We start from the raw sequence: 18,178 nt of genomic DNA on the forward strand, positions 1-18,178 counted from the left end.
TCTTTGATTCAAAGATCTTTGATCTTTGACATCAAAGTTTATTTGGGGCGCAACGAATATGATCATCAGCAACAAATGTACAGTAAGTTTAAAACCACTCCACCTACCTGTGCCTTGGAATTGCCAGTGTGAAAACAGACGACAAGTTCTGCATGGAGGTAAAGATGGTTGGAATGCATACAATAAAATACAGGATCTTCTGGTACTTTCCGAAATCTCCAAGATGTATAATCAAATCATCAAACTTTATCTTAGCTATAGCTTTTTGAATAAAAAGTTAATTAAATAAATTTATTCTCACACATGCTGTACTTCTTTCAACAAATGTGAGGTAATTTTAGTTTTTCTATGCAGCTTAATTTACTTAACTGTGCAGACGTAAGGCTCGTGATCTATTCGAATTAAGGTGACCGCGTGTTAAAATCTGAATCGTAATCTTTGCCCTGGAACAAAGAAGCCCCCATAGCAAAGATACGACCTGCCTCTACGGAAGGACATCAATGTATGAATATGTTAATTAAAGCCATGTACTTTTAATTAATTTTAGTGCCTGTACCCGCAGGATTAACAAATCAAAGCGCTGACTGAACAACAGTTGATTGCTATTGCATATCATTGGATACACCTCATTGTTATAAAATTAAGTTAGTTATTCGCAAGTTTACATAAAACACAACACATTCGATTGTGTGAAAACGCTAATAAAAACAATGTGCGTGCATTGTTCAGCAAGAGAATAATGTGTCCAAATATCACCAACTGGTCATTTTTTTGTATGATTCGTATAAAGTAAAGACACTATTGTGACAAACTTTTTACATCCAAAAATATTTTGATTCAACAGAAAAATACAACGCCGTCTAATCGGATCACTGGAGTGGTATGCATATACTATGTATTAAATCGTTTATGGCAGCAATAAGCATGTGAACTCTTGAAATAATTTTTTAATTTTGAGCAATGCTTAGACGATCATCACCCTTGAAAATTTGTTGTTGTCAACGGACATGGCAAGTCAGAGAAGAAGATGACGCGAATAGTGTCATACATGTTTATAGAAAACTGAAAAAAGAGATGAACGATACGCTCGATTTTACCACATGTACAGTGAGGAGAGCTTTTTATGAATCTTTTGTGAACGTAATTATATAAGGAAATACACACTTGGACAACTCTGGCCAGCAAGATGAATTTATATCTGGTGCCTACGTTGTATACTGTAGCTGTGTGAATTTTATGTTTAAGCAAACAATCTTTAAAGGATTCGAGGGGCGGAGATTGTTTAATGGAGATGTAATCGATCCCTGTGGGACACCTGAATGACCAAGTTTAAGATGATCTCCGATAAACAGCCCGTTGTTCGATTCAATATAATGACAAACAAACTAAAAAGTGCTTCTTCAATGCTGATCGAGATTTGTTTTTAACCCTTGTTGCGAAACTATATCGAAGGCTTAGAATGATGCAAAAGATGGCGCTGACATCTTTGATCCTTGCCTTCAAATATAGCTGCTGCGATATCGTGTTAAAAAGTAAGGTGATTGATAGTAGAGACGCCATTGAAAAACATCTGATTGACAGGAAAAGATCATTTTCTGGGCAATTAAGAAGTGAGATTGGTGGATGGTGTGAAGGTTGGGAAAGGTAAAACAAACACTGTGGAAGAAAGGATTGAAATTCGCGTCTTTCCTCTTGGTTGTATAGTACGATGAAGCTAAGAGTTCGGTGAGAAAACAGACAGTCGGTGCAAATTAATATTTTATTGAAAGGATCAGGCCCGGGTGATTTTGCTTGTTGCCAACAATATCGCATTCTTATCATCCTGTGAAGACTTAGAGAAGAGACGAGCCTGTAACTGGAGGATAGTTGTGAAGGCATAAATGTTCATCTTTACGACCATTTTAATCGTGTATTACTAAACGATACTTATCATTGTCGATGTTAAAACTTGGTCGTTGGTGGTAAGTTGGAAGGTTAGCACAGGTTTTGTTGTTGAGTAAAGCATTAGCTTACTCGAACCATGATCTATTGTGTGAAAGCGAAGGCATTGAAACTTATCACATTTACTAGTTGTGAATTATATTCTTATTTCTTTTGTTATTAATTTTCCATAGGAACAGTGTTGCGAGCATGTTTTGATTGTGACCAAAGCGTGTAAGGTATTTATTTATTTTTGATAGTCTGTGCAATATATGTCGTTGTTTTATTAACTTTCTAATATTTTTGTTCATCCACGAGACGTTTTTCTGGCGTATCGTCCCATTTTTATTCCGAATACTTTGCATCGCGGCTAATACTATTGCTTGAGTTATTTTTCTGTAATTTTATCAAGGTCATCAAGGTCTGGAATTGCGTACCAATTTGTTTTGCGGAAGTATTTTCCTGTATACATTAATAGTTAATTGATCATAAAGCAATAATGACCTTTTTTAAGACGATTATTTAGGGTTTGAGAATCTCAACACGCACACTGCTGGAAAAATTAAAAAACAACGTGTCAATGCTAGGAATGAAAGGATGAGCTACAAAGCTAGTAAACAAATGCCCTTTGTCTTTGATAAAAAATCCTATGTCGATGAACATCTGGATGGTTGTATCTCTTTAATGGTAAGGGTAATATGACCAAATATATTTGACATTTTTTTTGTGAAAAGGGATTGTCATTAAACAATGACATTGAATGATGACATTAAAACCACCTGTGTGCCGACTTGCATTCAGAAAAAAGAAAACAATCTGCATTGACTCATCTAGCATAATAACATTTATTGATAATTCAAAAGTTTGGATTAAAAATACTTGGTACTGTATCCCGCTTGACGAATTGTACAAACGTATAGGGTAATGAATGCCACTATTTATTCGAATGTATCCTTTTAGAAAAAGATAGATAAGGCTCAATAAACCATATTTGAAGAAACAACTAACCTTATATAAATAAAAATGTCTGAATTCAAGCAAAACAATCAAACCATACATATCATACCTCACATAACCATGCATTTTCTGGTACAATATTTCTGTCCAGTCTTATTAAAAACATAACTTTGATCGAATTTATCCCATTTTCAACGCGACATTGACGGTATAACACCTTATGGAATATACTAGCCTGTATTCCACCTTGTGGGATATACCTGTCGCGTGCACGGACTACTTTTTACTTTACCACTGAATGATTTTTTCATAAGAGACAAAGTCGAGTAAACTTAAGCTTCAAAATTATACGACCTTCAACCTTTCAATCTAGTCATATGACATAATTTTTCGCCATCCGTATAATGAATCAGCTGATTAATGGCGTCATAAAATGACATACTTATTGCGTCATTTTCCCCATTTTTTTGACGATTTATTATAAACGGGACTTATTTCACATGTTTTCTACATGTACTGTATATTGACATATCTGAATTGTCAATTGAGCACATTTTCCTTATTTCGTACAATGTGCATTGTTTATAATCTATGCATATACTTTTGACATTTAACTTAAAAATTAGGAATGTACAACAAGCCATACACATATCGCACAATTCATAAATAATCTGCAATGTTTGCCTTCCTATTTAATTCACGTTAGGCATAGAGCTGTGTAAAGTATAAGGTGGTAAAAATAGCACCACACTGGAATTGGGAACGTCCCATTTTGTACACGGGTATTATCCACTCATTTATCTGTTGTGCACTGAAATGTTTTCCATTCTTTGTGTATTTATATATTAAATTATGTTCTTGTACAATAAGGGCATTTACCATAGATAAATAAAACATTGTGCAAGTTTAAACATAATTATGTGTGTATGCAGAAATCTGCAAATGCAACCGAGTTTATCAACGGCTATTATTTGATACACTGCTCCGGTTCATTTGAACAGCAGTAATGTAGAGTACATGACGTAGCGTGTGACGAACAAGAAAGTTTATTGAGTTCATAAACTCATTTGAATGTAGTGATAGGATGGCATAAGGGTCTTTATTTAACTATGCTAAAATAATTATTAAAGACCCTAGATGCAAAATCGTCAATTATTGAGTGAAATGGATTATTAGATGGATTTTAAAGGATAATTAAAGGTAAGATACTAGTTCTAACGTGTTTTGGTTTTTGTTTGTACTTTTGTCGTTCCCTGTTCTCGGGGAAATGATTTAAACATGGGCGCCATTGATGCATCGGATCACACACGGCATACCCATAACATTATATAAAAAACACAGTCTGCGCGTCCTTAAATTCGTCGTCCAAAGTCGGAAAACGTATTGCCTTGTATATTAAGTCAAATAAAGTGTCAGTCGCTGCAATTGTCTGTTTACTCGTCAAAATTGTCAAGGTCGTCGATAGCTAAAGAAACTTCAGCGTACAGTTTATATAGTATTGACAGACCTGTACAAAGTCGCGCCAGTCAAAAATCATAAAAAGCGACATTTAAAGTTATGGTAGCCAGAACTAGGTCGTCGATGGTGTACATGTATGTTGACATCGACATCATTTTGTCAGGAGCAATCGCCGCCATATTGGATTTTGATCATTTTCTTTCAAAAATAAAATGCATTATAGTAAAGTAAAATCTTCTTTTCGCGGTCGTAATGTGTTACAATCCGCACACTGCGTAATATTAAATCGAGGCATATGGTGATATTTTTACTTGTTTTACAGTTTGTGTGTGAATTTTTTAAAGACTATTTTGCGTATTAGAACAAATACATGTATATCACTACTCATGGTAACATTTGTTAGATTTTAAGCGCTTTTAAGACTGAATTAATATTATTGTTAAGGTTATTAGATCTATTAATGTTAAATGTCACGTTGAAAAAAATCAAATGGGATAAATAGAATACTAGGATTAGCGTTGAATACAGAAAAGTTTATGTTGCTCGGCTCGAACACCGAAAGCGCTCGCCAAGGTTCGCGCTCCCAGCGTTCTAAGCCTCGCAACATAAACATCTCTGTATTCAACGCTAACCTAGTATTCTCTATATCTATCTAAAGTCTCTACAGTTCTGACTTAATATCATTTAAAGCTGAGTGCGCTTATGTTAAAAATCAAACTGTCTAAGAGTATCTCATTATTTAATCAAATAGCGGCTATGCACGTTGTATCTTTTTATTGAGGTTATTTTAAAACACAACTTTTTTTAAACAAAATTATATTAACAGTTAATTATCAAGCAAGCTCGTTAAATACAAGCTAATGTATTATTGAATAATTTAATTTAATAGTTTTTGAACTTATTCAAATAAGTATTTGAAAAGATACTATGTAATTTTCAACACATATTACTTATCTTAACCGTGTATTTGCGTAAATTTGTTACTAGCACACGTGTTAGGCATAATAAGCCAAGTCGGTTGGGATATATAAAACGAGCAAAAAATAAATGATTGCCCCTGTCTGTCCGTCGGTGAAAATTTACGTGGATTGTACCGATGCGTTAAGCACCAACACGTTTGCAACCTTGACCTGATCAACCCGTATCACCCATCCTTAAACTAAATGGGTCAAACAATGATTCAAAGAAGCTATTACTTGGTTAACCCATTTATGCCTAGTGGACTCTCCTATCCTTATAAATTGGATCAATTTATTTCCAAAATAAGGGATGTCTAGTATACTTATTTCTATATAAATAATATTTCTTACAGAAATTGCTTTAAGCAAACAGCGAAGACCCTGATGAGACGCCGCATCATGCGGCGTCTCATCTGGGTCTACGCTGCTTGCCAAGGCCTTTTTTCTAGACGCTAGGCATAAATGGTTTAAACTAATTTGGTCACATAATCATTCAAAGAAGCGATTACTTGGTGCAGTCGATTTTACCATTCGTGAAGCACCAACGCCCCATGCTGCATATCTTTTTATATATATACTCAGTTAAATGCTTTATATGACTATTTCATATCATCGCATATCACTTTGCTCTTTGCTTACCATCCATTGGACATATACGGTAATTGGCATGGCATTTGCTCGATTTCATGACAACATCTTATGTACTATTCAGGTCTTTTGCAAAACGAGTTACAGCCCAACGGATGAATAATGGTTAGCTAAACAATCTACAAAGGGTACACGTATAGAATCAATGGTGTATTAAGTTTTATGATAATTTCTCTTGCGCTTTTTAGCCTTAACGTCTTCTTACATTTTCAAACACAGTGACCTGACGATTGACCTATGGCGATACACCGTTTGAGGACTAATATCTTAAAATGTTTACTCGCGTCTCTTAAAAATGCGCAATGCACATTTGTATATCAGCATCGGATAACATTTTAAATTCCTATTACATTTAATGTTGCATGAAATATTTTGTACATGACAATGACAGCTAATCTTATTTATGAAGTCGGCGCTTTCTTGCTTGGTCTTCCGAATTTCTCCGCGTCCCTCACTGATTCCGGAAGGACAGCTCCTTTCGTTTCCGGAAGAAGCAAACTAAGAAGACCGGCAGCTAAGGAGAGACCTCCAAATATGATAAGCGGAAGAGCCTTCCCGAAATTTCCAGGAATAACTTTGCCCTGGAATCATTATCGTTCCGGAATGACCACATTTATGACTTTTATTTTTACGTTATTAGAAAAATGAATTTATTTATTTTTTTGTAATAATTTTTAAGATATATTTTTGTCATCGTTATCTGATATGTATGATTACTTAACAAAATAAACGACGAACAGACGGTCGTTTTTTTAAACGAATAGAGTAATCAACTTTTCACAATCATCTTAAATATAATGCGAAACAATTGGTACGAGTCAATGATCGTAGCCGCATACGTCGATCTCAATAACGTACGCACCTTGCAATTAGAAAGTCGAATGATTCGCCGAGTAAATAATCCTACTTGTTGCAACAATATAGACGTTTTGATATTTGTATTTGTCTACAGAATAATCAACCCACCAGCTCCATTGTATATGGGGACAGGATGGTCCCCACGATGCCGACCATGGAGCTCGAACCCATGCCAGAGTTGCGCACCAGAGTCGGGAACAGTTCCGCCGACCAGAAGTAGATGATCGCGAATGAAGCCGAGATGCCAAACTTGCCTACATTTGCAAGAACCACAGTGATCCACGCGTGTTCTATAAAAGATTCACTTCTCATTAAATATTAACTCTGTCCAGCGAAGACTCTTCTAAATACATCAAGTATAAACGATCTCATTCTGAAATGTGTTCACCACATTTCAAGACTTTTTTTGTCTTATTGGATCTGTATTAATTGAATGGAGAAGGGTTTAAACTTCGTTCCTGTCGATAAGGTAAAAACAAATACATACTTAAAGAATTCCGATTATTCTTTGTTCAAACTATTTCAAGGCAACTGAAGGAAACTACATAAAATTACAATACAAAGTAGAAATTAGTCTAATAATTTGCACACAATAATTAGTGTAACAGATTGAATATTAAGATAAATTATAATACAATGATTATGTAGATAGTGTTAAGATAACGCATGATGTACGGACAGACAGACGTATTAAAATTTATTTTTAGATTTTGTCCCTTTATTACTAGAAGTTGAATACAATAATATACCTTTGCATATACAAAAACGACAATACAATATTTACCAGGCAGAGCATAGAGGGTAGAAAATATCGTGCACAGACATGAGGCCCCTCCGAGAATCATTGTGCTGGCGTGCAGCCACCTGCATCCAACCCTGTTGAGTAGCAGGAGACACATAATGTAGGCGCCTAACTCCATAGTGCTGTTGATGGCGAAGTTCACGTAGATGTCCCCGCTAAGATCGCCAACGTTGAGGGTGAGACCGTAATATACCATATTGACGACAATCCTGAAGTCAATTATGTCCCGTTTTCTTAAGTACCAAAGTCACATAAAACTCATGTAATATATGTCGTAACTTCATACTCTGATCAAGAAAAATTGCGTGTTTGCACGAGCGATCGTGGGTGCCAAATCTTGTCATGCGTGCATATTTATTTATAAACTACCATTTATTCGAATCAGTAACTGGCATATTTAGCTGAAAAGTGTCTTAATAGTTTCTTGTTACATATCGAATCTAAAAAAATGTGTACATGTACATTTAAAAAGGTCATGTGCACATGGTATTTTACTTCTGTTAGTCTGAACTGATGACATATATTTCAAAGGCATGTATTGCCCATGCGAAGCATAAAGTGCTGCTTGGAGTTTGAGTAAATCCGAAGCGCAAACCTTTTACCTCGCAGAACTTCAAACGATTCTATATCTACTATTTTTTCTACATATTTCCGCCAACGTGTCTTATTTCATTCCTTTTGTGCCCTGTTTTTGCAATTATACATCCTTTTACTGGAGATTTTATCTTTGCAAGTTAAATCAGGATAACTAGTATAGTATAACTATCCTTTGGCCCCTTACCAGTTGAAGTAAATAATCAGCGTCCTTAAAAGTAATCGAGGGACCGTGAACATCTTCAGCACGCTTTGTGAGGTTTTAGTGACGTCATCGATGTCGTAGTCTATGAGATAATCGGGTAAGGTGACGCCATTGACCTTGGCACACTTTTGTAGAATTTGATTGGCTTCCTGGTAACGTCCTTTAGACATCAACCATCGAGGAGACTCTGGTACCAGCCTACACAAAAGAATGGTGCTTCATTTTAGTTGAGTATGTCATTTCGAAGACACAAAGACGTCTGCTTAAGACCATTTTCGTCGTGACGATCATCATTATCATAATCATCACCACCACTTTCATAATCGTCTGGTCAGCGAAGAAACTTATATCAGTAAGTTTAAAAACAATCAGTTAGTACATATGTGTATGAAGAACAAGTTTTACGGTAAAGCAGAAGCCAGCCAACAGTAGATAATCAAGAGCAAAATAATACTATTGATATACCATATATGTAGAACGAGTATCACTGTCGGACATGCTAGGGCGAGTTGCAGTGGGAAGTACGATCGCACAAGGAATGCCGTGAGACAGAGCACGTAGAGACCGACACTCCAGAAGAAGTTGATGAGCATACCCGCAGCAACTCGATACGAGGGACCGACCAGCTCCAGACCTGAAAATTAAGAAAAAGGGGACGATGTTTATATTTCATGATAAAAAAGGGACCAAATCGGATCCAGCATGATTCAATGTGATAAAAATGGTCTGGAAAATGGTATCAGACGAGTATGTTATTCAAAACGATCAGCAATTACGATTAAGGTTTTTGTATGGCAAATTTTTGACGAGGATAAGTTACTTTATGTTGTTATGTTATGTTTTCATGTTAACATAACTTTTAATTACTGCAACAATCAATCGAATACAGATATTGATTTCGCCGCCAATTTTGGCAATTTGCCTTGACAGTAGTAGTAGCGAATAATATATGACGCTATAAAATGTTTATATACAATCGCTGTTTTGCAATAAATCTTTTAGCTATCAACGCACATGTTTGATATTGTCAAATATAAAAGCTCAATTGAACTATATGAACTAAAGTGAATATACATAGAGCAAACACATTAACAGTCAAATTTCACCGATTTAATTTCCATTAAATAAACTGAAACATATCGTACAGAAATAAACAATAAATCATTGGGATGCTTACTTAACACAGAACAATAAAAATTCTATAATAGCGAAAAAAGGGATGGGCATCGGTCGATTTTGTGTACATCATTTATGTAAAAACATCGATTAAACCCCTTTTGACGTTTCAAGAATATTTCACGATAGTGTTGATCGTTTTCCACATAGACATTAACGCGTAATATGAAATAATTGCATAAAAAAGTCAATCCCATGCATAGAGATGGTAAAGTCATAGCACACTCACCGATAACAAACAGTGTCGTGTACATGCTCAGGGTACCGACACCCTGCAGGAACCGAAAGCATACGAACACTTCATATGTGCGAGCGAACGCCGACCCGAACGCCGCCACGATGAACACAACTATTGAGACCACCAAGGCCTTCTTTCGACCAAACCTACATTGTAGATTAACAAAACACCATATTCAGCGATTGATAACTGAAGCAAATTAAAATTCGAATGTTCCGGCCTATTTCAGACACTACACACATTTCCAAAACAACCCCGTTCTCTATGGCGGCTGATTTTGCCTATCGTTCTGATAGGTTGGCGATTGTACACAAATATACATGCCAAACGATTAAAGGGTGGCGCTGATACGGCCATTATGCCTTTTGTCGCGTTCTTTTATCGTTTTGGCAGGTATGTTTGCTGTTCTGGCACTTTGTAGTGTAGGCGACCTTTAATCCGGCGAACACGAAAATGCAAAAGAACGACAAGCATACCCACCAGAATGACAAATATAGTCGATACAAAATTAATACATTTGTAAGTTTGGGGGGGGGGGGGGTAATCTGTCGTTCTGCCATGTTGTCGTGTTGTCAACATTTCAAACATTCCAACACATGTGTAATACAAACCACAACGAAAAAACAAAAAGGAAACGCACTAAAATTCATTTGAACGGCCAATGCAAACTATTAGAAGTTGAAGAATACACATATTTCTTGAATGTTCACATTCTTATCTGTGGAATATATGGGAGCCTTTTATGTTTTTATGCTCTGATTATTAATATATATATATATATATATATATATATATATATATATATATATATATATAAAAATATATATATATATATATATATATATACATATAAATATATCAAGAATATAGAAAATAATATAATGAACACAATAATTAAAAATATACGTTTTATATGTGTTTTTGTATCCTACAAATAATGTTTTATTCAAGCCGATACGATCATATATATTTTTCAAAAGAAAATAGATCATTGGCCATTTTTAAATAATTCGTTGTTTACATCATAAATACGAAGGATAAAGTATTCTTTTCAAGAAAGCAAAAAATGCCCTAGAGAATATGGTTCTCACACAAATTATATAAATATACTGTTATAATGCATTAAGTCGATTGACAAGTTCTTTAATGTTCTGTGTAACGTGGTGAAAATTACTTGCATATCGGCCACTAGACCAATGCTGATGGCCCCAATTAAGTGCCCGACAAACATCGCCGTGTTAGCATTCGCGCGTGCCAATTCCTCGCTGCAAACCAGGTTGATCTATAAAAAAACACACATCTCCGACTGCAGTTGTGCCATCTGTGGTATTTAATGTTAATGGTAATAAATATAATGAATGAAGACGATAGTAAATAGACCTTAACACACTATTTCTCATTTAGACAAAATATACTTAACGATAACATAGTGAATTCACACCAAGTTTATTTAAGTTCCTTAGGTCGAAATATCACTTAATAAAGAATGTATCGCATTCACGGCCCCTCAGAAAAAGATGCATCACATCTGGTCATGTGGGTAACGACTCGTAATTTACGTGAATACTTCGTGAAATTCGTATTTTTCATACTTGCAGTCTCAAGTTTGGAATACCTTTGTGAAGAATGTGCTCTTGAAAGTTGCCTGGTCGTATACCCATGAGTCACATTCCGATGTCGAAGAGTTCAAAGGAACGCCTTGTTCGTCGAAGGACGTGTTTTCATGGGACATATACAATGCGCATGCGTCGTAGTCAAGTGAATCATCAGTGCCCCGAGGAATGGATTTGTTAATCAAAATCTCATGCCAAATGCCTTGAACTTCGTATGTATCATTTTCCAATGAAGGGACAGTGCATCTAGGAATACATTAAAGGATATTTTGTTAATCTAGTATACAATTGGTGTAGACAAACGTGTTGAAATTTACGTATTATAAAGTTTCATCGTATGTTTTAAGCAGTATACCTACTAAACTAGCGATATTAAATAGCATTGCTTGGATTGTTTAATAAGCCTCTGTTTTCGACGTGTATGGGTGGGTTGAACTCTTTTCCTGAAACCTAATACCGCAAGAACGCAGAACTTTTATAAAAGGATTCAATGTATTACATTTACTTCTAAAACAAGGACCACTTCGGCGAAGACGACAAATAGACTCACGAAAAAGTATGTATATGCTTCAAATCGTACATGTAATTGTACATAATTGTACATAATTGTACATGTACAAATATGGTTTAATTTAAATGTATGTGCTCGTGTTAAAGAGTTCAGTTATCATTTCGAATGTTTTGGAAGCGCAAGAGGGTCATGTCGGCCCTTAAGCGCTGACCTGAGTTCTCGGACTTAAGTGGTGACGAAATGGCCTGATAAGAGCTTCAAACATGGTAAGTGAATGATTGAATGTGTCTAGAGGAACCAAAAAATGCGTCACAAGCAAATGCAACTTGCATCACATTGTCATATAATGAATAGCGTTTGTGTAAAGCTATTTTAAAAACAATCAATATATTGCAAAGTTACGGCTGATACATGAATTTACTAGCTGTGATAAATTCGAAAGGTGTCTTTTGACCTCCAAGTATGACCTTAACCGTAGGGGTATGAGAGTGGTTATTAAACACAAAATGCCGTCTCGTGTTGACTGTAATATGTGGTAAATATCTTAATACAGCTTGAAGGATAACAAAGTTACAGTACGAACAATCGGTATTTATGCCAAATATGATCTAGAGAACTCAGGAAACAAGTTTTATATGCGACGTCTAGTCTTGTAAAAAACTACATTTTCGCCAAAGTATTTCAAAATCCCTTCAAAATAGCAAAGTTATGGCTTAAAGAGGAATTTTCTATCTGTTGTATGGCCAACTTTGACTTTTAACCATTACGAGTGAATTGACATTTGGCGTAAGGAGACGTTTGCTACAACCGCCCCCTCTTCTTATAATGTTTGAAATGTTTGCAACGTTATTTTTAAAATCCATAAATATTTAGCAAATTTATGGCTGAGACTGGAAATGTATGACGGACGAAGATACGTAGAGATGGACAGTGCGACTGCTATATGCCACTTTCTTGGAAAGGGACATAAAATAATCAACCCACTAACAATGACAGACAAAGGATACACAGCTAGAAAAGGTCTAGATAAACATTCTGTCAAAGTTTTATAAGGACTGAGTTACATATTTTGCCACTAAAGCTTTTTTCTTCAAGATCGGCCATGGCGACTTATTTTTTTGATGCAAAAGAGCCAGGTTTAAAATAGACCAAAAACGTCTAAATTGGTAACAAGGTTTTCAAATATTCGAACAGATTACCCATTTTATTGACGCACGTGATCCATATTCGATATCGACTAAAATACTGTCAAGATAACCATACTTGCCCTACTTCATCAATATTGCATAAAAATGTAGCCTCTATAGTGTTGTTTTGATCCTCTTTACTGACCATTTTTTTAATTAAGATTTAGTCAAACACGTGGCCTCTAGAGTGTTAACAAAGTTGTTCCTAAGAAAACACTTTGTTACCCAGTTGTTGTAGACACGTGACCTCCAAAACCTTGGCCTAAATATTGTCCAGATACACATCCTGAACATGTCTCATCAATTTTTGATAAAGAATATGAGTGGCATTGGCAAGGAGGTAAAAGTTGACGACGCAATCTTGACACCGCACACTGCTCGACGAAGGACGCCGGACACAATAGCTCACCTTGAGCGCTTCGTGGACAGTTGATCTAACATCAGAAGGGTTCTAACAGTAAAATTCAACATAGTTACAGCGCAAATGCATTTCCAGGTAGAACGTCTTTAGAATCACTTTACAAACGAAACAGTAAGTGTTTTTACTGTGAAGTTTCTTAATTACAATTAAAAGCCGCATGTACGACAATTATTAGTCAAAAAACATAATTTACAAGCAAAGCAGTTTAATATTAAAACCTTACCTATGCTTTGGCAAGGCGAGAGTGAAGACGGAGGCGAATTCCTGAATAGCTGTAAAGATGATCGGGATGCACACGCACACGTACAGGATCCTCTGATACTTTCCGAACTCTCCCAGCACTACCGTGATGTTGTCAAACTTCATTGTTGCGCAGTCCACTCCATATAGAACAGTTTGTTCTAGTTAATGGACGATCTCCTCTAAATTGTTCGTCTATCATGATACTGAACATTTTAGTCCAATCATAGTTAACAAGGTCATTTTCCTTCGTTCACTGCAAGTATGATAAGTCAGGCCAAATGTCGATATTGAAGTTCACATACAGGCCTCACACTCATTAATGAACCTTTAATCAGTATGTACTTAAATTGTAGATAATTAAATAAGGTCAATATTGCACACAATACATGGCTGAACAGTTTTTGTGTATACACAGTAAGGCGAAAGCGGCAAGCTTAATTCACACTAGGGAGTAGGATTTTGAGTCGCAGAATTGTTTGTACGGTTGTATCAATACTCCGTCTCAAGATTACGCAAGCAAAATAACACCATTAGTTAGTGTATGTAGATCATGCTTGTTTCAAAAGCACGTTGTTTTCACTGAGAGGACGTTGTTATGTAGTATGCAATAGGAGAACGCAACAAAATAAGACAATATTCTGGTTGTTCAGCGTGTTCATACTGGCTTATGTAAATAAATTAGGTTTAGTCCGAGATTTATGTTCATGTTCAGAATTCAGATTTTCAAAACTCAGGTTAATAACACATAAGGATTGCATCATATGAACACTTATGTTTAGCTTACAGACGAAGCACAAATTTCAGAAACTACAAAAACGCAGGACATTGTCATAAATTTATTTTTAGTAGTACGCCATCCTTATCTTTATCTGTATTAGCTGCAGTGTGACTAATGCTTACGACCAAACGGACAAAAAACAAGGTCGTGAAGTTGGCACTGACATCGACAATCGACATTCGACATTCGAATATCGAGCTGGTTCGAATGTCGAGCCGTCTCTGACATCGACATTCGGCAAAAGTCCTGAATATTGAGCTAGGACGAATGTCGAGCCAGCTCTGACATCAACATTCGGCGAAAGTCCCGAATATCCGGCTGGGGCGAATATCGAGCAAGCTATGACATCGACATTCGGCAATAGTCCCGAATATCGGGCTGGGGCGAATGCCGAGCCAGCGCTGACAGTCACATTCGGCACTAGTCCTGAAAATCGAGCTGGGTCGCATGTCGAGCCAGCTCTAACATCGACATTCGGCACTAGTCTTAAATATCGAGCTGGGGCGTATGTCGAGCCAGCTCTGACATCGACATTCGGCAAAAATCCCGAATATCGAGCTAGATCGAATGTCGAGCCAGCTCTGACATCGAAATTCGGCACAAGTCCGAGTATCGAGCTGGGGCGAATGTCAAGCCAGCTCTGACATCGACATTCGACATTAGTGTGGAATATCGAGCTGGGCGAATGTCGAGCCAGCTCTGACATCGACATTCGGCAAAAGTCCCGAATATCGAGCTGGGACGAATGTCGAGCCAGCTATGACATCGACATTCGGCAAATGTCCCGAATATCGAGCAGGGGCGATTATGAAATTTGATAAAGGCGCTGCTAATACAGTCATCAAACTGATGAACCAGGGCTTATGCATGAAGCAGGTATCCAGGTAAGAGCAGTTTCAAGAGCTGTGATTTTGGCTGACAAGACATTTTCGGCGACCGTACTGACCTAAAATCTTGATATGAAAGAACAAGAATTACAGGACCGCTTCTCACGTTTTTGTCAGCTATTTTCAAGGTCCCTAAGTGTACATTACGTCTACAGCTTCTTGAAGATTACACGATCCTCTACCAAATCAAGCAGATCATCGGCCTACAGGAAAAATGAACAACAGAAATCTGAGTGAGATATCATAAGGGTACACAGCTGCACTGCCTATTCCAGATGCTTGTGATCATCAGTCATAGTGGATTGACGCAAATAAATAATATTGCACATGATGCTTGGCCACTCACTTTATTCAAGAGATAGCAGCAGAAGTCTTTTCACTGCTACCAACAGAACTGGTTTCTGTTCAAGTTATCGAACCAGATCTGCCCGCAGTCTTTTTGCTAGTTATCCCATGAAATGATAAGAATATGTAGAAACACCAAAACCTACTACAGGGGACTCCATTACGGGAGGAATGGACAACTCGGACTATGCTGACAAATCATAAATATATGTCAAAGAAGGTTCACAAGTTATGCATTCCTAATGTTCCAAGATGCCACAGTTAACAGGTCTCTGTCAAAGCGCCTAGTGTCCAATACAAGAATAAGCCGTGAACATTCAATTCAGAGGACAAATCTAACAAATTACCAGGTACCTACCCATATAAAACCTATAGTTCGACAAACCATGAAGGATGAGCAGACTATTCCGTGAGTATCAAAAGGTCCCGAAGGTCACAGTTTTGTAGGAGAGAGACACGGGATGTTAATGCTGTAGCATAATTTGACTTCTCTGCATCTTCATTGTTTTCTGGTGACCGTTCAGTTTATGCTCATAAGTTGAAAATTATTTGGGTGATTGAAAATAGATTTAAAACCGCAGTAAATGGAGTCGGTATTTACTCTCACCACTCATGTCATTATAGACTTCATGTCTAAGATGCGAAATATGCCACTTGAATATTTTCATACTCTAGGTGGCGCTATAACTGCTGCACCAATCAGTGGACAGAGTGTATTAATCGTGCATAAGGCTCGAACGTTGAGACTTCTCAAAAGCAAGGTGAATGGTTGCTGCGCGGTTACGAAGCAACACGAATTTCAAATATTGACATGACCAGAGACACACCAATCCCACAACAAGTTAATACATTCTGGAATTATTATTCATAAGAATAATCTTCAGCAATTGGTAAGCGATATAGTGTGCAATAAACTCTGAGCCAACTCTTTAATTGCCAATGCCGTTGTCTATGAGAATGAAGCTCTTCCAGGATTACCTTCTGATAACGAAGCGATTCATAAACTGTTCAACCGTATTGAGTTGGAAAATACTAGGATAGTAGCTATTGGACTACTCGTACAAAACTCGTGTAAAAGAGCTGTTTAAATGACATAATCGTCTGTCTAATACTTAGGTCATTTAAACGGCTTATACAAATCGATGGTTCCGAGACACGGCGTGCACCAAATACGCACGGTGGACTGGATGAATACAATAGCATGGTGTTGCCCACAATTTGCATTAAACCCTTGCAATGGTGTTACCTAATATTGTGCAAATTTGCAGGAAAGTGTGATACTCTACGTTGTACGTGTTGTGCTGCTGGTGTACTTTTCATCACATGCTGTCATGGTAAACTGGACGATTAACAATGTGGAAACCTGACAAATGACTTACTTTGTAACTATATGTTACCTGTGTGAAACAATGTATTTTGACACAAACGGCATATTAAAATGAGCCCGATTGCATTTTGATATGATTTTTGTGAGGTTTTGTTATAATATCATATGGGATAAGGTGTTAGCCATCTCTCCATTAGCCCGCCCCCAAGGCTGGGATGGCTCAGTGATTACCCAGCAAACACGTGGCAGTGGTTCAACGTCTGACCGACATTAAATCGACGTTACGTTGAACAAATTTTACGTGTTTGCTTGATAAGAAGTTTGGTCGATTATCACATTCTCACACCATCTAGATTTAGATTTATATAGAGTCCCGCTCTATGTTGTGTCTTTCCGTCTCTGGTGAACAAGTTTCAATTAACTAGTCAGTTGGGTGTGGGTGCATTATGCGTAAACATGTTATTATTATGTAAAACTTGAAAAAATGTCATTATTGATAAAATTACGTCCATAGTTGTCACATTAAAGCTTATTTAGTGGCTAGTCCAATATGAACTCAAGGTCGTTGATTGATCATATGACATGGACTTCACCTTTCCGGTAAAACATTTGATTATACTCCAAAAATCTTTTTTTCAACATTGCTGTCGGCGGCATTATTGGAATTGGGTATACACTGACAGTGTAATGGACAAGCAACTCGATTATTGATCATGTGTAGGAACTTATTATCTCATATCTAGTCAGAAAATCCCCCCAAAACATTTTGCGACCGTTTGTAGAGGCCTTAACCTACACAGGTTTCGGATTATTACCAGATGAACGGTTTAAGTTGAAAAAAGATGCAAATACATACCAAACAATTTATGCTATATCAAAGGCTGTCAAGATATGGTGCAAATAATGGATTAGAACACTTATATACGGTGCATATTTAATGTTAAATGTTTAACAATGTTACTTTTTGGCATTTATTTACAAGCTAGCTGTTATATGATTTGTGCACAAAATAGATTTATTTCTTGTTTTCATACTTATTTGTGGAAGTATA

The 18,178-nt window shown here is 36.7% G+C and overlaps 3 protein-coding genes across 4 annotated transcripts in view; 2 read left to right on the forward strand and 1 right to left on the reverse strand.

The window, feature by feature from the left end:
• Positions 1 to 18,178, forward strand: part of LOC127853811 (organic cation transporter protein-like) — a 289,143-nt gene that overhangs the window by 260,077 nt on the left and 10,888 nt on the right. The window lies entirely within an intron of this gene.
• LOC127853818 (uncharacterized) overlaps positions 1 to 18,178 on the forward strand; it is a 289,097-nt gene that overhangs the window by 236,458 nt on the left and 34,461 nt on the right. The gene's annotated exons all lie outside the window — the stretch shown is intronic.
• Positions 6,276 to 14,125, reverse strand: LOC127853812 (organic cation transporter protein-like). Its single transcript, XM_052388602.1, has 9 exons — positions 13,771 to 14,125; positions 11,431 to 11,674; positions 10,994 to 11,097; positions 9,807 to 9,961; positions 8,867 to 9,035; positions 8,384 to 8,599; positions 7,585 to 7,811; positions 6,909 to 7,090; positions 6,276 to 6,523 (listed from the first exon to the last, which is right to left on the reverse strand). The coding sequence occupies exons 1-9, from the start codon at positions 13,911 to 13,913 to the stop codon at positions 6,344 to 6,346; spliced, it is 1,620 nt and encodes a 539-aa protein (XP_052244562.1). The 5' UTR covers positions 13,914 to 14,125; the 3' UTR covers positions 6,276 to 6,343.

Source organism: Dreissena polymorpha, chromosome 12 (genome assembly GCF_020536995.1).
Source record: "Dreissena polymorpha isolate Duluth1 chromosome 12, UMN_Dpol_1.0, whole genome shotgun sequence".
NCBI classification, from domain to species: domain Eukaryota; kingdom Metazoa; phylum Mollusca; class Bivalvia; order Myida; family Dreissenidae; genus Dreissena; species Dreissena polymorpha.

Excerpts from the sequence above, each read along its gene's own strand:
- LOC127853812 (XM_052388602.1), bottom strand. The coding sequence starts at position 13,913 with ATGAAGTTTGACAACATCACGGTAGTGCTGGGAGAGTTCGGAAAGTAT. Across the intron at positions 11,675-13,770 it reads CTCGCCTTGCCAAAGCATAG|ATGCACTGTCCCTTCATTGG; the intron begins GTAAGGTTTTAA and ends ATGTATTCCTAG. Across the intron at positions 9,962-10,993 it reads ATTGGTCTAGTGGCCGATAT|GTTTGGTCGAAAGAAGGCCT; the intron begins GCAAGTAATTTT and ends TCTACAATGTAG.